At 40.2% G+C, this 23,502-nt stretch overlaps 1 protein-coding gene across 3 annotated transcripts; it reads left to right on the top strand.

Annotated features, from left to right (window-relative positions):
* The first annotated feature begins 3,872 nt into the window (after positions 1 to 3,872).
* Positions 3,873 to 23,171, top strand: LOC126598600 (protein transport protein SEC31 homolog B-like). Of its 3 annotated transcripts, none has more exons than XM_050264975.1 (22): positions 3,873 to 4,690; positions 5,430 to 5,484; positions 5,607 to 5,729; positions 6,147 to 6,243; positions 6,336 to 6,372; positions 6,475 to 6,580; positions 6,648 to 6,705; positions 7,466 to 7,563; positions 7,703 to 7,822; positions 8,343 to 8,385; positions 17,638 to 17,738; positions 17,815 to 17,942; positions 18,068 to 18,626; positions 18,782 to 18,874; positions 19,096 to 19,281; positions 19,384 to 19,597; positions 19,831 to 19,940; positions 20,045 to 20,218; positions 20,757 to 20,795; positions 20,971 to 21,238; positions 22,296 to 22,534; positions 22,630 to 23,171. In XM_050264975.1, exons 1-22 carry the CDS (start codon positions 4,371 to 4,373, stop codon positions 22,720 to 22,722), a joined length of 3,261 nt encoding a protein of 1,086 aa, XP_050120932.1. In that variant the 5' UTR covers positions 3,873 to 4,370; the 3' UTR covers positions 22,723 to 23,171. The 3 variants fall into 3 exon arrangements, with proteins under 3 accessions (XP_050120932.1, XP_050120938.1, XP_050120926.1); XM_050264969.1 differs by having other exon boundaries at positions 3,874 to 4,690; positions 20,757 to 20,882; XM_050264981.1 differs by lacking the exon at positions 20,757 to 20,795.
* The last annotated feature ends 331 nt before the right edge of the window (positions 23,172 to 23,502 follow it).

Genomic DNA, 23,502 nt, shown 5'->3' with positions numbered 1-23,502 from the left:
AATACAATAAAGCATATACTTCACTAAGATGTGGTACTTCTGGACCAAATATTAATTTATCTTTACCCTCACGAAGATAAATGATTATTCTTAGTGTCTTCATCATATGAGTATTCAACTCATAATCTTCAATCCATATGGTTCTTTTAATATCATAAATATCATGGATAAGATTCGTGTTGGTAGATTGTTCGATCTGCAGCTCGAGACAATAATTCCTTCAACACTTTATAATTTTTTCTAGACTCTTCAGGAGTCCCAATTTAATATCATCAACTCTTCAAGAGTTATAATTTAATGTTATTGACTCTTGCAAGAGATTTTAGTATGTTGCAACAATATCATAATGATAGTACTCACTAAGGCAATTTATATCATCCATTGGTATTGAGTACATATTTTATGTTTTACCCTTCAGAGGCTTACTTCAAGCAATTTGAATCCTTCAAGGGTTTTCTACACTTCATGACACATTTTCCTTTGGAATTTATACAGAGCAATTTGCTCCCATGTATACTTGAGGGATTTACTTATGGAAATATAATGTGGGCGACTCACAACCCTTCGTATATAATTCTCCATTCATATGAACTCGTTTACAACCTTGTGTCATATCATGTAAGTGTATTACACTATATTACAAATGCCCATATATAACCTCCTTGGTTTAACATTCTTTGGCTATTTGTATTGTATTCAAATATATATAGGTTCATTTGCCCACGTTCTTACAAAATTTGTAATGGAATTGCCTTTCTCCATTTTGGCCAATAATTTTTCTTTTGTCGACAAACAAAAGAACGTGACTCAATATTAACACAGCTCATTGATGAATTTAGTAGCTACTTGTAAAAACCAAAATTACCATTGGTTATCATCAATCCGTGATCCCATATTCTCATGTGCATGCGCATGCATAAAAGCTTTTCATTTCTTTGGATATCCATTGCCTCTTCAAGGGCATGACGCTATCTCTTCCAGGATAGTCATAATTGAGAGAATGTGGATCATAACCTCCTCTTGAGTGTTATAGAGCTTGGATTTTAATCTCCACTTCCGGGAGTTGAGTCATTGGAACCTATATGTCTATTATGCTTCATGTATGAGACATCAACATTCCCATGTCTGTGGATTGTCCTATCTGGGACGTGTATCCATGCGGTGACTGTCATGCTTCTGGCATGCAACAGTTATGCTTCGGGAATGCAATAGTTCAGTAGTGCCATATTATTCTTCTTTCGAATAACTGAACCTTTTGAGTCTAAAAATCTGCCATGCTTCAGGCGTGCAACAGATAAATCATTTACTGTCTCATTATTTTATCCAACTGAGACATCAATTCTTGTAGGCACATCTGCAGTAAGTATATATGATTTCATCACTTTCGTTGCATCATTCAATTATTCATATTTCATTTTCTCATTGATTGCTTCGTGAATCAAAATAAGACAAATTCTCTTCGTTCTTCTGGAACGGTCTTTTCTCATCATTCTTTTGGAATGATATTTTCTCATCGTTCTTCTGGAACGATATTATTTTCTCCCCCTAATGGCAGGAAAATTGTCTTATCAAAATGACAGTATGCAAACCATGCGGTAAACATATCCCCAATCAAGAATTCCAAATATTGAATGATAGATGGTATTCAACATCAATGCCTAATCTGCAATGATGCCTCATTTCAGTACGTTGTGGTAGTCTTACAGGCACATAGACAACACAACCAAAAACTCGTAAATGTATAATGTTTGGTTGGTTCCCAAACCCGAGTTGTACTGAGAAGTATTGATGGTTGATAACATATCTCAACTGAATTAATAATGCATCATGTAAAGTTTACATGTCCCCATGTAGAAAATTGGCAATTTCGTTTTCATGAGCAGAGCGCGGGAAATCAATTTCATTCGCTTAATAAAGGCTTCTGCTAAACCATTTTGAGTATGGACATAAGGAACTTCTGGTCCTTATTTAATAGTCTGTAAACTGAGACTCTTATGGCTTTTATTACAATTAAGTTAAGGCACTGCGGCACTTCAAACTAATGGTACTCATCTAGGAACATCATGTCCTGATCTTCAGGATCAATGGACTTCATGCCAGATCCTTTTGTATGATGGAACTTCGGGTCCAATCATTTTATATGATGAGGATCAAGAAACTGCAGGTTCTGATCTGATCAAGGAACTTCAGGTCCTGTATATACTCATAGTAACAAAAGATAAGTACAATAAATAAATTAAAGCAATAGACGGTAATTCCAGCCATAATGAATAAATTGCATTTAAGTAAATAAAGTTTGTGACAAGGGCTTTAATTCAGCACCATCAAAACTTAAAGCAATAGGCGGTAAAACCGTCCATGGTAAATAAATTGCTTTAAAGTAAATAAAGCTTGTGACAAGGGCTTTGATTCAGCACCATTCACATAAATATCAAAGCTTTAAAGCAAAGGGTAATAATTCTACCCACTATAAATAAATTGCTTTAAATAAATAGAACTTGTGACATGGGCTTTAAACCAACACCATGCACATAAATATGCCAAAACAGAAAATACAATGATTAAGTCCTCATGTTTTGCTTTTTCATTTTCTTGGTCTGCCACTTCTTTTGTTTCATCCCTTTTATTTTTATTATTATTTCACAGTTCGAAGTCATTTTGGTTACTCAGTAAATAATAGTAACAATAAGTTCCAATTGGTGTTCCTCCTCCGGTGAGTTTCGAAAAAGTCGAAACGGTTCCCATAAGTTTTGGAGTCAAGAGTGTCTGCAACTTATGAGAAGATCTAACCGTTAGTTTTAATTCAAAATTTAGTATGATATGGATAAGAGGATACCAAACAACTTTCGTGAAGAAACAATTTCGATTTGAGCTATCGAAATGGCGTTTTGGTACTCATAAGGTGGCTGCCCAGTTTTCTGCGGAAATTGGAAACTGGTTTGGTATTTCAGACATCTGCCACGATTGCACCGTTAACATTTTCTGAAATTTTGATATGTTGTAGATAATGAGCAGACGAACAACTTTCAAGAAGAAAGTATTTCAATCCGAGGTCCGCAAGTTAGAGTTCCGAGGCTATTTACATGGCTGTCAAATTCTTTACGAATTTTGAGTATGTACTTCTTTTGCTTCTGCAAATGATGATATACAGTCATACAACAATATATATAGTTGCTTCAAGTAAATCAATTGTACTGAGATTTGAAGATGAAATGAAAATTGTTTCTTATCTGTGAGATTCCAGCTGAAGGAGGTGAACAGGATTTGTGGCGTTGTGCTTTCCACTGACATGAGAGCTTCTCGTGCTGATAACGTGTTGTAAAATCGACTGTGGGTGCAGTGGAATAAATGAAACAAGACACAAAATTTACGAGGTTCCTCTACAGTCAGTGTGACTGGAGTACGTCCTCGGGGCAGCAGTGGTGCTTTCATTATAATTTGAAATAATAGGAGTACAAAGATAACTCTCTCTATTATCTCCTCTCATCTTCCTCTATTTTCTCTCTTCCTCTTCCTTCTCTCTCTTCCTCTTCCTTCCTTCCTCTCTTTCCTTCCCGTGAACTCCTCACATTCATCTATCTATTCTTCCTTTATATAAACAAAAGAAAGCACTATTCACTTTACAAATTTTCCACAAATGAATAGTGAAAATACTGTGCATAAATAGTAACAAACTATTCATGTGGACCATCCACATAATATTTACAACAGGCACAAAGTTTTTGTCCAAACAGGCTGTACCTAGGGCCCAAAATCACCCCAGGTCCCCAAAAAAATGCAAATCATAGGACAACGCCTAGTATTATACTTGCCATCATCTAACTGGAGGTGCGTGAGTCAATCGTGCAAAATCATCGTCTACATCCACACACTCACCTCACCTCCCTAAACCAGGCTCTTCCCGCTTGTACACAAACCCACCCTTTTATGAGCTTTCACCGTACAACCATCAACAGCGCAAACACCGAAGGCACACAGTGCAACCGACCGCAGAGGAATAGTAACCCAAACCCGCTAACACACCATCTCGTAAACGATTGCCAAATATCAAAAAGAGAGGGAGAGAGAGAGTGAGAGAGAGAGGAGGGGAAGAGAGAGAGAGAGGCCTCAACTCAGAAGCCAAAGTGCTTATCTTTCACCTTCTCGGTATAAAATTTTCACACACAGAGATCACACTCAAAACCAAACCCTAAAATTCAAAAAATTTACAGACTGGATTTACAAAATCATCCCCAATTCTTCAATTTCCAATAAAATCTACCATTTCTTCTCTCAGATCTGTTGTCTCTTTCGCCTTCAAATCCCCCAATTCTTCCGTTTTGCAATAAAGATTGAGTTGGGGTTCTTGGGTTTCGCTCAATTTTCGAGCCATGGCGTGCGTAAAGGGGGTGAATCGATCGGCCTGCGTGGCGCTGGCTCCGGACGCGCCCTACATGGCGGCAGGGACGATGGCCGGAGCAGTGGATCTGTCCTTCAGCTCCTCCGCCAACATTGAGATCTTCAAGCTTGATTTACAGTCAGACGACCGTGATCTCCCGGTAGTGGGCGAGTCGACGAGCTCTGAGAGATTCAACAGGTTGTCATGGGCCAAGCCCACTGGATCGGGGTCGCAAGAATTCGGGCTTGGGCTCATCGCTGGTGGACTCGTTGATGGCACTATTGATATCTGGAACCCACAGACTCTGATCCGGTAATTGGATTTGAATTTGGCATTTGCTTTTGGTTACGATTGGGATTGAATTGAATGGATATGAATTGAGTTTTGCTTGTAAATTTCGGATTTTCTGTGGATTTGGATTGTGGGTTTTCTTTTGGGTGCTGGAACAATGTGGGAAACTGGAGAAGTTAACAAATTCTGTAGTTTCTTGGTGCTTGACTTTGATCTGAGTGAATGGCCTGTTTGGGGTGACGGGAAATGGGGTTAAGGGTAGCTGAAATTGTTATTTATTGTTCTATTGTGAGTGATTAGATCTCAATTTAAGCTGTGCTTTTATACCCAGTTCTTTTTTTTTTCATTATTTGGAGTGAAATGATATCCTGATATTTTCTTGGTTGCTGGAAGTCTGAATATGGAGATAATGTGAATTGGGATTTTCATGAATTCTATCTATGAAGATGAAAGCTTGGGCGTATTCTCTGGACGTTTCTGTTCATTATTTATTTTTGTGGTTTAGGTTCTTTGGTAATGTGTATATTTACTTGAAACATTTGCATTTGACTTATATTGTCAGTATATTTGTTAGTATTGCGGACCTATTTGCAATAATTTGAACCTCCTGTTAGATTTATTTGGTTTTGATCTTTCCCTTACAAAAATATGCGTGGAAATACACGCCCTCTGGTTTTGTGAAACATTATTTTTGTATTTGAGAAAGCATTTTATGGTATGCTTTGGAAATGCCTTATTTTTTGTTCTCTCTTATCCTTAGTCCGGAGGCGGGTGTAAGTGCTTCAGTTGGGCATCTCACAAGACATAAAGGCCCTGTAAGTTTTCTTCTTTTTCAGAATGCTTGTCTTTTTGGCGGTTCTTTCAATGCTTGGACATCTGATCATTACCTAGATTATTTCTCAAACTCTTAAATTTGAGTCTTGTTATTTTGTTCCAGGTTCGTGGTCTTGAATTTAATGCAATTGCACCCAATTTACTTGCATCTGGGGCTGATGATGGTGAAATTTGCATTTGGGACTTGACCAATCCTGCAGAACCCTCTCACTTTCCACCTCTCAAGGTTTGTGCTAATTAGTTGTCAGTTTATCTGAAATATTGCAAACTCTTTCTCTATAGTCTGTATTGTATTCTTTATCCTCAATTTTTGGTGTAGTTATCTTTTTGGCCACACTAATTTTTAGTTATTCTTCTTGCCTTAGAGCCTTTGATTTGGTTGTCATACTTCACCTTACAGTCTACGGTGAATGAGTCGCAAGTTGGATTTACTAAGCAATGTATAATCATAATAAACATAGAGAAGTGGAAAGGATGCAAGGTCCCTTTCTTCAAATTATTCTCATAACCTGTAGAGAGCATTGTTAATTCTGACCGTATTCCTTATTGTATAAGAGAAAGCCTATAATTAGATCCCTCTAGTCTTTTCTGTCTCCATCTTTGCATGAAATGATTTTTCTCTCTCGTTTTGTTCTTTATGCAGGGTAGTGGATCTGCTGCCCAGGGTGAGGTGTCATTTTTATCTTGGAATAGCAAGGTCCAACATATATTAGCATCCACTTCATTAAATGGGACAACTGGTGAGAAATATACTATTCTCTTTAGGTGCTTGTTGTCTAGTAGTTTTATAACTTTTATTTAGTGTGAAAATTTAACATTTTGAATTTTTCAGTGATTTGGGACCTGAAAAAGCAAAAGCCAGTAATAAGGTGATTTGATTATTCTCTACTGTGAAGCTATTGTATTAAAATCTCAATGATTATCTGGATTGGTCATTTCCATTACCTAACTTGACATTGGTTGTCCGGCAGTTTTACAGATTCAGTTAGAAGACGGTGCTCTGTTTTGCAGTGGAATCCTGATATTGCCACTCAGCTAATTGTTTCTTCAGATGAAGATGGTTCACCTTCTCTTAGGGTAATGATACTGCAGTAATATTCTATTTGTTTAGTGGTCAAACGTTTTAACATTTCTGTCCATGCAGCTGTGGGATATGCGTAATATAATGTCACCAGTTAAAGAGTTTGTCGGGCACACAAAAGGTAATAAGACGGAAAAAATCATCTCTTTCTTGACGTACTACCTGTTAATGATTCTTTGGTGCCTTTCTTTTTGTTTAGGAGCAGTTTCTTTCTTTTGGTTTCATAAAGCTATTTTAACTCTAGTGCTAATTTCCATTGTTGTTTAACTAATTACTGGACATAAGAACAGATCAGAGATAGCTGTTTAAATATTCTTCTCTACAGCTTAATATGCTATGAGGTTTTTGTACAGCCCTTCTCGATGTGGTTTGAAAATCAAACTGCATTCAAATATAAACACGATAATGAGTCTTATGAACCTGGAAGGATTTATGAAATTCAGGGAATGGCACATATTATTCATTTAATCAAATCCTCAAACTGCTAGTCTACATGAGTTGTCTCTTACTATAGTAAACAAGCAAATCCATTTTGGTTATTGTTTGTCACTAATTGTGGAAGTGGGCATGTGAGAAAGCACAAGACTTTCAATGGGTCACCCGGATATCATGCCATTTTATGCGTGATTGTACATGATTAGTGACTTTTTTAAGATACAACTTTGAGGCTGTGTTAAGTAGTACACAAGTTTCCCCATTATGTTTCTATTTATGCTTTTAGGAATTGTTGTGTCAACCTCATAATCCATGTGGTTGAACTTGCATTCAGTTTGACAAGATTGTTATTTTTGTAACTCAAAAGTACCGTATTAATGATATTATTTTGATCCGAAGTTAATTGGATATGCTTATGGTTATGTTACGTGCACATCTTGCCCCAGGTGTAATTGCAATGTCTTGGTGTCCGAATGACAGCTCTTATCTGCTTACATGTGCCAAGGATAATCGAACTATTTGCTGGGACACAGTTTCTGCAGAGGTATGGTCTTTACCCGCTCATCAAGGAGGCCAATATTTTTCATTGTGCACCTTGTCTACACTTTAATTTCTCCTGTACTTTTGGTTTCAGTATCATTGTCTTGACTGTGGGGTTGTTTTTTTGTAACATATTGGTTCAGATTGTATGTGAATTGCCGGCAGGCACCAATTGGAATTTTGATGTGCATTGGTATCCAAAAGTACCTGGAGTGATATCGGCATCTTCATTTGATGGAAAAATTGGAATTTACAATATTGAGGTATAGTGAGTTTTTTTATTATATTTCTGAATTATTGTACCTGCACAAGTATTGAAGAATCATGGGGTGTAAGGAATGTGAAATAGGTTGAAAGAAAACTCTACATATGCTTTGTTGCTTGCTTTTGTTTATTAAAAAAAACTTAGTTGTGGTATCTGATATGTAGATGGGTAAAGTAGCAAAATGTTAGGTGATCTGTTAAACTGGCAATGGGCGAACTCCAATTTTTAGTGAATGCTTGTGCTAAAATCCACGATTTATAATTATTATATATACACCACAAATTTTATGTTTGATTACTATTACTGCATTATCAAACTGAGGATCACAATTTGTACGAGACACTAGGCGCATGTATCCTGTTATTATGTAATTTGGAATACCTTCCAGCTACAAGACCACTACATTTACTGTTATTTTATAAACTGCACATATATGGTGTGCACGTCCTTGTGTTTATGTTACTTCATGAACTTATCATGTTTTAAATTTCTTCTATTCTTTTATATTTTTCTCACAGGGTTGCAGCAGATATGGAGTTGGGGAAAGTGATTTTGGTGCAGGTAATGCGCAATTAATTAGCCATTGCATAGTAACATATTGGGGTTCTATTAAAAAAACTGAACTAAAAAAACTATGATCCTTCTTTACAACACACAATTTTTCAAATACTAGATTTTTTTATTAGAAAGGTCGTTTGGTATGGAACTTGAAACCTTTTTTGTATATCTTTAGTGAAGAAAACTGTTTTAAATCTTAAATATTAAGGAGAAAAAAAAACCCGGATCTAACAGCCGAGAATAGTGAAACTGACCACAGTTCACAGAAAATGGAAAAGAAGGAAAAAAGGAGAGATGGGAAAAGTGATAAAAATATTGCAAAGAATGTAGTGGAACAAGAAAATGGAAAAGCAACTAGAAACTCCTACTGCAGAAGAGTGTGAAACTAGTGCTTGTTTGCAGAGCCAATGATAATCAAGAGCAGAAAGAGCTGGAGAAGGGACTGAGAGGAGAAAGGATTCGAGAGGGAGAAAGAGTGGCTGGATTGAAAACTCAGAAACCTAACTTTTTTGAGTTTTTAAAAAGTGAGTTTTTTTGAGCGAGTTTTTAGTTTAGAGTTTTTGAAAATGGGTTGAGCAAACAAGAGTTACGAGCTTCAACAACAACAACAACAACAACAACAAAGCCTTTTCCCACTAAGTGGGGTCGGCTATATGAATCCTAGAACGCCATTGCGCTCGATTTTGTGTCATGTCCTCCGTTAGATCCAAGTACTCTAAGTCTTTTCTTAGACTCTCTTCCAAAGTTGTCCTAGGTCTTCCTCTACCCCTTCGGCCCTGAACCTCTGTCCCGTAGTCACATCTTCGAACCGGAGCGTCAGTCGGCCTTCTTTGCACATGTTCAAAATCACCGGAGCCGATTTTCTCTCATATTTCCTACAATTTCGGCTACTCCTACTTTACCTTGGATATCCTCATTCCCAATCTTATCCTTTCGCGTGTGCCCACACATCCCACGAAACATCCTCATCTCCGCTACACCCATTTTGTGTACGTGTTGATGCTTCACCACCCAACATTATGTGCCATACAACATCGCTAGCCTTATTGCCGTCCTATAAAATTTTCCCTTGAGCTTCAGTGGCCTACGACGGTCACACAACACGCCGGATGCACTCTTTCCATCCAGCTCGTATTCTATGGTTGAGATCTCCATCTAATTCTCCGTTCTCTTGCAAGATAGATCCTAGGTAGCGAAAACGATCGCTTTTTGTGATCTTCGCTAGATTGCTCCGGTCATTAGTGTGGATAAGTATATAAATGGATAGAGATAGGAAAGCAAACACAAGATGTACGTGGTTCACCCAGATTGGCTACGTCCACGGAATAGAAGAGTTCTCATTAATTGTGAAGGGTTTACACAAGTACATAGGTTCAAGCTCTCATTTAGTGAGTACAAGTGAATGATTTAGTACAAATGACATTAGAAAATATTGTGGGAGAATGATCTCGTAATCACGAAACTTATAAGTATCGGAGTGTGGTGTCGTCTTGACTTGCCTTATCTGTCTCATAGGTAGATGTGGCATCTTCTCTGGAAGTACTCTTCCTCCATCCAGGGGTGGTATCTTTAACTGGTGGATATGCACAAGGTAATGTATCAATTTCACTTGAAGCTTACTTGTAGTTTCAGGCTTGGTCAAGCGCGATACAAACCATGTAGTAGGAGTCCCCCAAGTCGCCAAGCTAGGGGGTTTGCTGAAAGAGGTGACAGACAAGGTAAGCAATCAGAGCTCCGACTGATTGTTCACCTTCTCCCCATCTTGCAGCAGCATGAAGGATAAAGAGAAGAAAAATGAAAAGAGATGATATGAGATACTTTTGCTTTTGAAGAAGTAACTTTCCACAGGCTTATTCTTGAACTGAGCTGGAGGGTTTTCTGGTTTCCTCCAGAGTATAAGGCCGACTGAAGAATTTGAGGGTCAAAACAAGTCCATCAAATCTAGAGTACGTTCCACCCTGCTGATATGGGATACTTTTGCTTTTGACAGAGTAATGAATGTATCGGCACGTGTGCTGTTACGCTTGTCTCCACATGCTTCCTTGTATCCTTCGCACTTGCCCTATCTGTTCCTCAAGCAGATGCGGAATCTTCCCTGGAAACATAAGATGTTGAAGATGAGTACTCGAGAGCAATGCCAGGTAAGTAATCAGGTAAGGGGTTCCAGGCAGTCAGTTCCTGGCTGGAAGCTTGATTCCAAGTGCTGACTGATTGCTCTCTTTCTCCTTGTCTTGCAGGTAAAAACAAGGCCAAAAGAAAAGACAGGGAAAAAGCATGATATGGGATACTCTTGCTTTTAACCCTGATGATATGAGATATTCTTGCTCTAGTATAGCTTGTTTGCAGAGGTATTATCGGGGGGAAAGAAAGCTGAATATTTCGAAAGGCTTCGTTGGGAGTGCCCTCTCAGATATGATGAAGGGTTGAGCATTTTTGCAGGTCTGCCTGTCCGTTGGGGATGGAGGTCGACATATATAGGAGTCTCCCTAACAACAAGTAGTAATGCTATTCCTTTACCCTGCTTGGTCATAGCACGGTAGTGGGAGCTGCCAGTTTCACATGTTTTAACTCTGTCAGAGCACTTTGAAAAAGTGGTCTGTGGTATCTGGCTCTCGAGATTCGGAGAACGATGCCTCTTCGATTTTTGAGAAAGCAATCATGCTGGGGGTATGACTCTCGAGATTCGGAGAGCAGTGTCTCTTCGATTTTTGAGGAAGTAATCATGTTGGGAGTCTGGCTCTCGAGATTCGGAGGGCGGTGCCTCTTCGATTTTGGAGCAAGCAATCTTGTTGGGAGTGTTGTCTCGAATGTGAGTAAAGGTTGGGCATGTTTGCTAGTCTACCTTGCCACGAAGCACAAAGGTTGACACACAGGGACTTTCCAATTATACAGCAATGGTACTGTTCCTTTACCCTCTCTTCGATTTTGAGAAAGTAGTCATGTTGGGAGTCTGGCTCTCGAGATTCGGAGGACGGTGCCTCTTCGATTTTGGAGCAAGCAATCTTATTGGGAGTGTTTTCTCGAATGTGAGTAAAGGTTGGGCATGTTTGCTAGTCTACCTTGCCACGAAGCACAGAGGTTGACACACAGGGACTTTCCAATTATCCAGCAGTGGTACTGTTCCTTTACAGTTGTGGGTAATAATATGGTAGCTAGACCTTCAAAATTTATGTGTCTAAACTTTTGTTAGTGCTGTTTCTTTGCTATTCTTTTACCTTTCTTGGTCAGAGCGATGTAGTGGGAGCTGCAAGCTTCACGTGCTCAACTTTGGCAGAGAACTTTGGCAAAGTTATTTGTGGTACCCATGAGCTATTGTTGCGTGTGGGAAGTGGGTGATTGAACAGTAAGATTCATGTGCTTTCTACTTCACCAGAAGTCTTCGACAGAATGCCCATAATTTCTGCAAAGCTGAGTGTGCGTGTGACAGGTGCTGACAAGGCTAGAAAAGTAGGTGCCTCTTCGATTTCTGAGATCGGCCCTCGTGGTCTCTGAGCAGCCCAGCTTTTGAGAAAGCGAGCGCCTCTTCGATTGATTCGGAGAAAGATGCCTCATCGATTTTTGAGAAAGCAATCATGCTGGGGGTCTGGCTCTCGAGATTCAGGGAGCAGTGTCTCTTCGATTTTTGAGAAAGTAATCATGTTGGGAGTCTGGCTCTCGAGATTCGGAGGGCGGTGCCTCTTCGATTTTGGAGCAAGCAATCTTGTTGGGAGTGTTTTCTCGAATGTGAGTAAAGGTTGGGCATGTTTGCTAGTCTACCTTGCCACGAAGCACAGAGGTTGACACACAGGGACTTTCCAATTATCCAGCAATGGTACTGTTCCTTTACCCTCTCTTCGATTTTTAAGAAAGTAGTCATGTTGGGAGTCTGGCTCTTGAGATTCGGAGGACGGTGCCTCTTCGATTTTGGAGCAAGCAATCTTATTGGGAGTGTTTTCTCGAATGTGAGTAAAGGTTGGGCATGTTTGCTAGTCTACCTTGCCACGAAGCACAGAGGTTGACACACAGGGACTTTCCAATTATCCAGCAGTGGTACTGTTCCTTTACCCTTGTGGGTAATAATATGGTAGCTAGACCTTCAAAATTTATGGGTCTAAACTTTGTTAGTGCTGTTTCTTTGCTATTCTTTTACCCTTCTTGGTCAGAGCGATGTAGTGGGAGCTGCAAGCTTCACGTGCTCAACTTTGGCAGAGAACTTTGGCAAAGTTATCTGTGGTACCCATGAGCTATTGTTGCGTGTGAGAAGTGGGTGATTGAACAGTAAGATTCATGTGTTTTCTACTTCCCCAGAAGTCTTTGACAGAATGCCCATAATTTCCGCAAAACTGAGTGTGCGTGTGACAGGTGCTGACAAGGCTGGAAAAGGCTGGAAAAGTAGGTGCCTCTTCGATTTCTGAGATCGGCCCTCGTGGTCTCTGGGGAGCCCAGCTTTTGAGAAAGCGAGCGCCTCTTCGATTTTTGAGATCGGCCTTCGTGGTCTTTGAGCAGCCCAACTTTTGAGAAAGCAAACGCCTCTTCGATTTCTGAGATCAACCCTCGTGATCTCTAAGCAGCCCAGCTTTTGAGAAAGCAAACGCCTCTTCGATTTCTGAGCAGGCGCCTCTTCGATTTCTGAAGCTTCGTCGAGTGCAGATTTTTATAGGGGCTGGCATTAAGTTCCAAAGCACACTTGAATCTCCACCAGTAGAAGCTTCATTCTTGCACTTCTAAGATCTTGATTTGTCCGACCTCTTCTCTCTTCAACACCTTTGAAAATGTCTGGCCCCTCCGACCGTCGTTTTGACTTGAACCTTGTTGAAGAGGCAGCCCCGCCTTCTCCAGACAACATATGGCGCCCATCCTTCGTCTCCCCTACTGGTCCTCTTACCGTTGGGGATTCCGTGATGAAGAATGATATGACCGCTGCGGTGGTGGCCAGGAACCTTCTCACTCCCAAAGATAACAGACTACTTTCCAAACGGTCTGATGAGTTAGCTGTTAAGGATTCGCTGGCTCTCAGTGTTCAGTGTGCAGGTTCTGTGTCTAATATGGCCCAACGCCTATTTGCTCGAACCCGCCAAGTTGAATCATTGGCGGCTGAAGTGATGAGTCTCAAACAGGAGATTAGAGGGCTCAAGCATGAGAATAAACAGTTGCACCGGCTCGCACATGACTATGCTACAAACATGAAGAGGAAGCTTGACCAGATGAAGGAAACTGATGGTCAGGTTTTACTTGATCATCAGAGATTTGTGGGTTTGTTCCAAAGGCATTTATTGCCTTCGTCTTCTGGGGCTGTACCGCGTAATGAAGCTCCAAATGATCAACCTCTGATGCCTCCTCCTTCTAGGGTTCTGTCCAGTACTGAGGCTCCAAATGATCCCCCTCCGGTGCCTTCTCTTTCTGGGGCTCTACCGACTGCTGAGACTTCTCCTAAGCAACCTTTGTGAAGGCTCCCTCTTGTGTGCTTATTTTGACTCATGTATATGTACATATTTGTAGCTTATCGGGGATATCAATAAATAAGCTTTCCTTCATTTCAACGTATTGTGTTAAATACACCAAAGCCTTCTTCGCTAAGTTCTTTGAATTTTCTTTTGTTAAAGCTTGTATGTTGAAGCTTTCTGAGTGGAGCATGTAGGTTGGGGTAGTGTTCCCTTAATTTCCCGAGTGAGGAAAACTTCTCGGTTGGAGACTTGGAAAATCCAAGTCACTGAGTGGGATCGGCTATATGAATCTTAGAACGCCATTGTGCTCGATCCTGTGTCATGTCCTTCGTTAGATCTAAGTACTCTAAGTCTTTTCTTAGAGTCTCTTCCAAAGTTTTCCTAGGTCTTCCTCTACCCCTTCGGCCCTGAACCTCTGTCCCATAGTCGCATCTTCTAATCGGAACGTCAGTAGGCCTTCTTTGCACATGTCCAAACCACCGTAACCGATTTTCTCTCATCTTTCCTTCAATTTCGGCTACTCCTACTTTACCCCGGATATCCTCATTCCTAATCTTATCCTTTCTCGTGTGCCCACACATCCAACGAAGCATCCTCATCTCCGCTACACCCATTTTGTGTACGTGTTGATGTTTCACCGCCCAACATTCTGTGCCATACAGCATCGCCGGCCTTATTGCCGTCCTATAAAATTTTCCCTTGAGCTTCAGTGGCATACGGCGGTCACACAACACGCCGGATGCACTCTTCCACTTCATCCATCCAGCTTGTATTCTATGGTTGAGATCTCCATCTAATTCTCCGTTCTTTTGCAAGATAGATCCTAGGTAACGAAAACGGTCGCTCTTTGGTATTTCTTGATCTCCGATCCTCACCCCTAACTCGTTTTGGCCTCCATTTGCACTGAACTTGCACTCCATATATTCTGTCTTTGATCGGCTTAGGCGAAGACCTTTAGATTCCAACACTTCTCTCCAAAGGTTAAGCTTTGCATTTACCCCTTCCTGAGTTTCATCTATCAACACTATATCGTCTGCGAAAAGCATACACCAAGGAATATCATCTTGAATATGTCGTGTTAACTCATCCATTACCAACGCAAAAAGGTAAGGACTTAAGGATGAGCCTTGATGTAATCCTACAGTTATGGGAAAGCTTTCGGTTTGTCCTTCATGAGTTCTTACGGCAGTCTTTGCTCCTTCATACATATCCTTTATAGCTTGGATATATGCTACTCGTACTCCTTTCTTCTCTAAAATCCTCCAAAGAATGTCTCTTGGGACCCTATCATACGCTTTTTCCAAATCTATAAAGACCATGTGTAAATCCTTTTTCCCATCTCTATATCTTTCCATCAATCTTCGTAAGAGATAGATTGCCTCCATGGTTGAGCGCCCTGGCATGAACCCGAATTGGTTGTCCGAAACCCGTGTCTCTTGCCTCAATCTATGCTCAATGACTCTCTCCCAGAGCTTCATTGTATGACTCATTAGCTTAATACCCCTATAGTTCATGCAATTTTGTACGTCGCCCTTATTCTTGTAGATAGGCACCAAAGTGCTCGTTCGCCACTCATTTGGCATCTTCTTCGTTTTCAAAATCCTATTGAAAAGGTCAGTGAGCCATGTTATACCTGTCTCTCCCAAAAGTTTCCACACTTCGATTGGTATATCGTCTGGGCCTATTGCTTTTTTATGCTTCATCTTCTTCAAAGCTACAACCACTTCTTCCTTCCGGATTCGACGATAAAAAGAGTAGTTTCTACACTCTTCTGAGTTACTCAACTCCCCTAAAGAAGCACTCATTTCATGTCCTTCATTGAAAAGATTATGAAAATAACCTCTCCATCTGTCTTTAACCGCGTTCTCTGTAGCAAGAACATTTCCATCCTCATCCTTGATGCACCTCACTTGGTTTAGGTCCCTTGTCTTCTTTTCCCTTGCTCTAGATAGTTTATAGATATCCAACTCTCCTTCTTTGGTATCTAGTCGTTTATACATATCGTCGTAAGCCGCTAACTTAGCTTCTCTGACAGCTTTCTTCGCCTCTTGCTTCGCTTTTCTATACCTTTCACCATTTTCATCAGTCCTCTCCTTGTATAAGGCTTTACAACATTCCTTCTTAGCCTTCACCTTTGTTTGTACCTCCTCATTCCACCACCAAGATTCCTTTTGGTGTGGGGCAAAGCCCTTGGACTCTCCTAATACCTCTTTTGCTACTTTTCGGATACAACTAGCCATGGAATCCCACATTTGGCTAGCTTCCCCCTCTCTATCCCACACACATTGGGTGATTACCTTCTCTTTGAAAATGGCTTGTTTTTCTTCTTTTAGATTCCACCATCTAGTCCTTGGGCACTTCCAAGTCTTGTTCTTTTGTCTTACTCTTTTGATATGTACATCCATCACCAACAAGCGATGTTGATTAGCCACGCTCTCTCCTGGTATAACTTTGCAATCCTTACAAGTTATACGATCCCCTTTCCTCATTAGAAGAAAATCTATTTGTGTTTTTGACGACCCACTCTTGTAGGTGATCACATGTTCTTCTCTCTTCTTAAAGAAGGTGTTGGCTAAGAAGAGATCATATGCCATTGCAAAATCCAAGATAGCTTCCCCATCCTCGTTTCTCTCCCCAAAACCATGGCCACCATGAAAACCTCCATAGTTGCCTGTCTCCCTGCCCACGTGTCCATTTAAATCTCCTCCTATAAATAACTTCTCCGTCTGAGCAATTCCTTGCACCAAGTCTCCAAGATCTTCCCAAAATTTCTCCTTCGAACTCGTATCCAACCCTACTTGAGGTGCGTACGCACTAATCACATTGATAAGTTCTTGTCCTATTACAATCTTGATTGCCATGATTCTATCTCCTACCCTCTTGACATCTACAACATCTTGTACCAAGGTCTTGTCCACGATGATGCCAACACCGTTTCTCGTTCTATTTGTGCCCGAATACCAAAGTTTAAACCCTGAGTTTTCTAGATCCTTTGCCTTACTACCAACCCACTTAGTTTCTTGTAGGCACATAATATTTATCCTTCTCCTCACCATAACTTCCACTACTTCTATAGATTTTCCCGTTAAGGTTCCTATATTCCACGTTCCTAAACGCATTTTGCTCTCTTGAACTCTACCCTTCTGTCCTAGCTTCTTCACCCTCCCCCGTCTAATAGGATCAAAGTACTTCTTTTGTGTGTCCCGGGTAAAGTTGATAGGAGCATATGCTCCCAAACAACTTTGAGTGGAGTCGTTCGAAAAGAAGTTTCTATGGCCCCCTTGCTCATTTAACACTGCATCCGGGTGCCGATGGAGATACAGCGACCCTTGCTCACTTATCACTGTGCTCAGGCCACACAGCGCGCCACTTACGGGTGACGCCCTAGCTTTAGCGCGATTTTGTTCTGGATTCATTTTCATAAGGATTCGACGTGATCATGGAGTGCCGGCTGTCGACTACCTGACGCCCTCCCCCTCCTCCTTTATCCGGGCTTGGGACCGGCCATGTAAGACATAGGCGGAGTTCAAGAGTTACGAGCTTGGGACTCAAAAATTGTTTTGAGTTTAAAAAGTTGGATACCGAACATGCCTAAATATTGCCTTGACAATTTTAGTATTTTCTTTTTGGGTTGCTGAACACTGTTAACAACAGCACTTCATTGGCTGTTTTTTTTTTCTCTGTTTCTTTTTGTACATAGATTATCTCTTACAGCACGCAATAAAGTTTGGCTATATGTTTCTTTTGGATTTTAGGTGGGAACGTTTTTAATTTGTACAGAATGGTAGATCTGCAGTGTTCCAAAATTTCATTTGTTATCCTTTCTTTTCAGGACCTCTGAGAGCTCCAAAATGGTATAAGCGCCCAGTTGGGGCATCTTTTGGCTTTGGAGGCAAGATTGTGTCCTTTCAGCATACTTCTGCTGGTTCGGAGGTAGACTTTATTGGTGTGCTCCCTGTGTCTTCTGCAATGATGCATTTTAGAGTTCATTTTCCTCCCTTGTGTCCAGGTTTATGTACACAGCTTGGTTACTGAACACAGTTTGGTGAATCGCTCATCTGAATTTGAAGCTGCAATCCAAAATGGGGAAAGGCATTTACTTCGAGCCTTGTGTGAGAAGAAATCACAGGAGTCTGAGTATGCCATTTACCAGAAGAATAACTTTTTATGAGCTCCGCGAGAGTTAATATCTCTTGAAAATTAATTCTCCTGTCATGGTTAACATCCTCTTTTACTTCTGTTTGCATGATTTTTTTCGGCAGATCTGAGGATGACCAGGAAACATGGGGTTTATTAAGGGTTATGTTTGAAGATGATGGGACTGCAAGGACGAAACTGATCACACATCTTGGTTTCAGTATGCCCGAGGAAACAAAAGAAGATGTTCCAGAGGATCTATCACAGGAAGTCGATGCACTTGGGCTTGATGATACTATAACTGATAAAGGGGGTCTTGGGAGTGATAAGGAAGCCACCATCTTTCCTTCTGATAACGGAGAAGATTTCTTCAATAATCTTCCTAGTCCTAAAGCTGATACTCCTGTGTCAACCTCTGGTGACAAATTATCTGTGGGGGATACAATTCCTGTTACGGAACAAATGGAACAAGAGTCTGATGGACTGGAGGAGAGTGCTGACCCATCATTTGATGAATCTGTTCAACATGCTTTAGTTGTAGGAGATTATAAGGGCGCTGTTGCAAAATGCATTTCAGCAAATAAAATAGCTGATGCTTTAGTTATTGCTCATGCTGGTGGTTCTTCATTGTGGGAGAGCACGCGGGATCAGTATCTTAAGATGAGCCATTCGCCTTACCTTAAGGTATTTAAAATCTACTTTCTTAAAAGGCTCGGAACACTTCCTATTTCATATTTTATAATATTTGTAACTTGTTGAAAAGATGTGAAAGATTGATTGTACTGTGTCTTTAAGTTTTCCCATAATTCAGGCTTAACATGACTACTTCCTACATTCAGATTGTTTCTGCAATGGTGAGCAACGATCTCTTGAGTCTTGTCAACACCAGGCCTCTAAAGTTCTGGAAAGAAACACTTGCTCTTCTGTGTAGTGTAAGTTTCCCAGCTCCTCAAAATGTTAATGCTGTGATGCACTGTGCCATTGTAAATTGTAAATGAAGTGTTTTTGGTTATTTGGCTCATTACTGTTCCCGACTCACCCTAAACTGTGCTCTTAATAGCTGTATCATAAGAGAATACCATGAACAAGTCAACTTTGAAATTTGTGTATCCACCTATTGATTTATGTTTTTCTATGTTTCTTGAATCAACAGTTTGCATCCAGAGACGAGTGGACTGTGCTTTGTGATACACTTGCTTCCAAACTTGTGGCTGCTGGTAATACGCTGGCGGCAACTATTTGTTATATATGTGCGGGAAATATTGATAAAACCGTAGAGATTTGGTCAAGAAGTCTGACCACTGAGCATGAGGGGAGATCCTATGTCGACCTCCTCCAGGTAATTTTTCATTTAGACAGTCATGTTCTTCTTGGCCATGAGGTTTAAATGTGTTTTTTTTGGAGAGAGAAAGGGGTTAAATATGTTTTGTTATTGGTTTAGGAATTAATGGAGAAGACAATTGTCCTTGCCTTGGCATCTGGGCAGAAGCGGTTTAGTGCATCTTTGTGCAAACTTGTTGAGAAATACGCCGAAATTTTAGCTAGTCAAGGCCTTTTAACAACAGCAATGGAGTACCTAAAACTCTTGGGTTCTGATGAGTTGTCACCTGAGCTTGTTATCTTAAGAGATCGTATTTCTCTTTCAACAGAACCTGGTATGTGCATCTTAAAGAGTTACTGAAGTGACGTTTTAATATATGCATTTTTGTATGTTGCAGATTGCGATCAATGGCAATTAATCTTATCAAAGTTAATACTGGTAGTCGATATTTTAATTAGTTCAATATGCATAAAATACGATGGTTAAAGCTCTTAAAATTTCAAAAGCTTCTTTCTTGTCACCTGCATTATTTATTTCCTCCCCATGTTATTTGTTGTGTTATTGCAGTAGAAAAAGTTGCCAAGAATGAAACATTTGGAAACCAACCTGCAGCAAGTGGGCCTGTATATGCGGCTGATCAGTCTACTTTTGTGGGGGCCTCTCCTCCATATTATCAGGTGTTCATAAAGTTTTACATTGCCCTTTTTTTATTTGTCGTTTGTTGCCAAATCTGTTGCCTCGATGTGGATTGACCTTTAATTTTCTCTCTTTAAATGGTTAGGAAACAGTGCCATCACATTTGCAATCAGGTGTTCCTGTAAGTCCTTATGGCGAGAGCTACCAAGAACCTGTGAATCCTTCGTATGGAAGAGGAGGATATGGCCCTCCTGCCCCGTATCAGCCTGCATCCCAACCCCAGATGTTTCTTCCTAACCAACCACCTCAGGTTCCACAGGTAATTTATTCTTATTTGGGGTCTTTATAAGCGTTATTAGTTTGTTTTCTTTATGAGTATGCTATAACATACTTTTACCACGAAAAGTATATTCTTGGAACCAGTGTCCAACTGAAATTGCATTCTTAGAAAGCCAATGTGTATTCTTGTTTTTTTTTGTCAAATGATAGATTTGTTAGATTAGATGTTAGATTAGGGAGCCAACGGGGTTCAAACCCACGCCATGGTGCAAGGGCAACACTCCTCTCCAACACTGGTAGAGGGCCACTTGCCAATGTGTATTCTTGTTGGTTTAGGGTTATTAGGATTTTCATATTTGATAAATTGCAGGTGCCACAAAATTATAAAATTGTTCGTTACAGCCTTCAAACATGCACTTGTTATTTTAATGATTATCTGAAATTTAGCTGTTAATCACACTTGGACATGAAATCCTATTTGTAATTAACTTTTTGTTATTGAGAAGTTACTGGTCACTTCCCACATTTTTCATTGTTCAAGGATCTGATTCATTGGAATCTCCATGGTGTACTTGTAGGAGAATTTTTCCGCACCTCCTGTTTCCTCTCAGCCCACAGTAAGGCCCTTCATTCCTTCAACTCCTCCTGTGCTAAAAAATGTGGAGCAATATCAGCAGCCAACATTGGGTTCTCAGTTGTATCCTGTCCGTATATCTTCGTTTGATGTCAAATTAATTATCAGAAATCATGTCCATGACTGTTTTTCTAAGTTTTTTCTTGGTGGTGTTTCAGACTTTCCAACCTATGCAACCGGGGCCTGGTTCAACTGCTCCTCTTCAATCACAAGTCGCTCCAGTTCCTGTAAATAAGCCACATGTTGTAGCTCCCTCTGTTCCTCCAAGAGGATTTATGCCAGTTACTAATCCAGGAGTTGTTCAGGGGCCTCATGCGGGTTCACTGCAACCACCTAGTCCTACTCACCAAGCTCCAGCTCGTACTCCTGTGGCAGTAGCAGCTCCACCACCCACCATACAGACAGTTGATACATCCAGTGTTCCTGGTAATTCAAGATTTCTTTTTTTCTTTTGGAAATTTGCTAACTTCTCTCCAGAATTGTCTTGCTCTGTATATCAGTTTAACTTGTGCAGTTTTAAATTATGAAGCAAGCTTTGTGTTGTAATTTTCTCTTGGTTGTAGTTCCCTCAGTTTCAAACTTAGAAACAGAGGAATACAGACAAAATTAGAGGGCCATGAAATATATAGCATGCAATTAGTGTAATATGCTGGTAGGATTGCAATATTTTGAATTGCAGTATTTGCTAAATAATAAGGTGCGGATTCTTTAAGGTGTTGAGATCTCGATGACATGAGAATTTTGGAAAACTGACAATAAGGACATGAGAATTTTGGATCACTGTGATCACTGCAAGCATGAGTGGTTATGGACAAATTGCATTGATATTCATTTGGATGATGAAGACAAGTATTATGGGTGGAGGTAATTACGAGATATATGATAAAAGTACGACTTGGAACAAAAGTATTTTCCAGTTTCAGATTGGTAGAGGAAGAGGATTTGTGCAGTTGACTCCAATTATAGTTGAGAGAACTACAACTGTAATTGAGTTCTAATTAGGTTCTGTGTAATAGAGGGTCCAAAATTGAGTTCTAATTAGGTTCTGTGTTTGTTAGGTATTATATAGTGTAGGCTGTTTCCCTATTTTAAAATTAAAATCGACCTGACCTGAATGGTGGACTCCTTACACTATTTGGGCTGTCCTCTTGTCTGGCATGCGATTGTTGGTCAAAAGTAGTAGAGGGAATGAAATATTTGTACAGAGCGCAGTTAGTCGAGTGTTTGTATTGCAGTTAATATCATGGAATGGCCTAAATCTTGAACTGGGATATGGTCTACGAGGCGTTTTGACATCTAGACGTTAGTGTTAATTGTGTATTTAAACAAGTACAACAGTTAGGAGTCTGCTGTTTATATTTTCATGTGTGTGTGGGCTCTGTAAGATATTATCCTTCATTTTGCGGTTCCCTATTTGTCACATAGAATTTCCAACCTATGGTTATGTGACAATCTTTGCTTATTTGTGGATAATGTGGTACAGCCCATCAAAAATCGGTAATTACAACATTAACAAGACTTTTCAATGAGACATCGGAGGCGCTGGGAGGTGCACGTGCAAATCCCGGTAAGAAGCGTGAAATAGAAGACAATTCGAGGAAGATAGGTGCATTGTTTGCCAAACTCAACAGTGGGGACATATCTAGAAACGCTGCTGATAAGCTTGTTCAACTTTGCCAGGCGTTGGATAATGGTGATTTCGGTACTGCCCTGCAAATCCAGGTACGTTTATGGAAACTTCACTCTTATATTTTACATTTACACTATAAAAGGGTGATGTTTAGTAGGGGGCTCTTTCTGTTTCTGCTTGCTGTCAGGTGCTTCTTACCACTAGTGAATGGGACGAGTGCAACTTTTGGCTTGCAACTCTCAAGAGGATGATCAAGACAAGGCAAAATGTGAGACTATAAGTTACAAAGGCTGTGATTACCCAAGTTTCGGATTGTTTGGTTCCCAGAAATCTTTCATGGCCTTATCTGCACGAACACATGACGGTTTGTTTTCTTGCATTCAAAAAGTGCATCTCTAGATTTTGGCTTCGGGATTTGATTAGCTTTGGATTAATTCTACCTTGGAAGGCAATTAGTGGGTTTGAAGGCAGTTAGAAAAGATAGTCGCCGCACATTAAAGGACATCTTGTTGACTCTTTCAGTTTGTTTTTGTAGTGCTTAGAAATAGCATTGATTTTTTGTTTTCTTTCGACGTTTTTACATAAATTCATAGTACGTTTACTAAGCTGTTCGAGCTTTTCCTAGTGATGTGGTAACATTTTGCCAATGGCATGAAATTGTACCCCCCCACCTTTGTGTTTTTTTTATATGAACACAAATTAGAATGACGAACTCAATTTTGTCGAAAATGATTGGATGTGTATCGTTTATATGCGACCTTTTTTTCCTTCACAATTTGAGTTTTTTGTATTGGTTTGGGCACACGAATTTGAAGGGGCCTTTGATATTCATGTCAATGGAACCGCATTTGTCTGGTTTTTTTCTTCCATGGTTCTTTGTTTTGCCCGAGTCTTGTATGATGCAAATTTGTATGGAAAAACTGACACCCTAACGTTGTAGATATCTGTATTTGGTGGACATTTTTGCTACACTGGATATCCTGTTCATGTCTGATGGCAGGACCAGATGTGGGAAAAAGGAACCTCGCTCGATCCGTTTTCTAGGGATCCCATGATCTCA

Source organism: Malus sylvestris, chromosome 2 (genome assembly GCF_916048215.2).
Source record: "Malus sylvestris chromosome 2, drMalSylv7.2, whole genome shotgun sequence".
Classification (NCBI taxonomy): Eukaryota; Viridiplantae; Streptophyta; class Magnoliopsida; order Rosales; family Rosaceae; genus Malus; species Malus sylvestris.
This window is presented reverse-complemented; position numbering and strand designations above follow the sequence as displayed.

Bases quoted from the DNA above. Each gene is read 5' to 3' on its own strand.
- LOC126598600 (XM_050264969.1), top strand. From the start codon at position 4,371: ATGGCGTGCGTAAAGGGGGTGAATCGATCGGCCTGCGTGGCGCTGGCT. The intron at 19,282-19,383 runs GTAATTTTTCAT...TTATTGGTTTAG, and splicing joins CCTATGTCGACCTCCTCCAG to GAATTAATGGAGAAGACAAT. The intron at 22,535-22,629 runs GTACGTTTATGG...GCTTGCTGTCAG, and splicing joins GTACTGCCCTGCAAATCCAG to GTGCTTCTTACCACTAGTGA.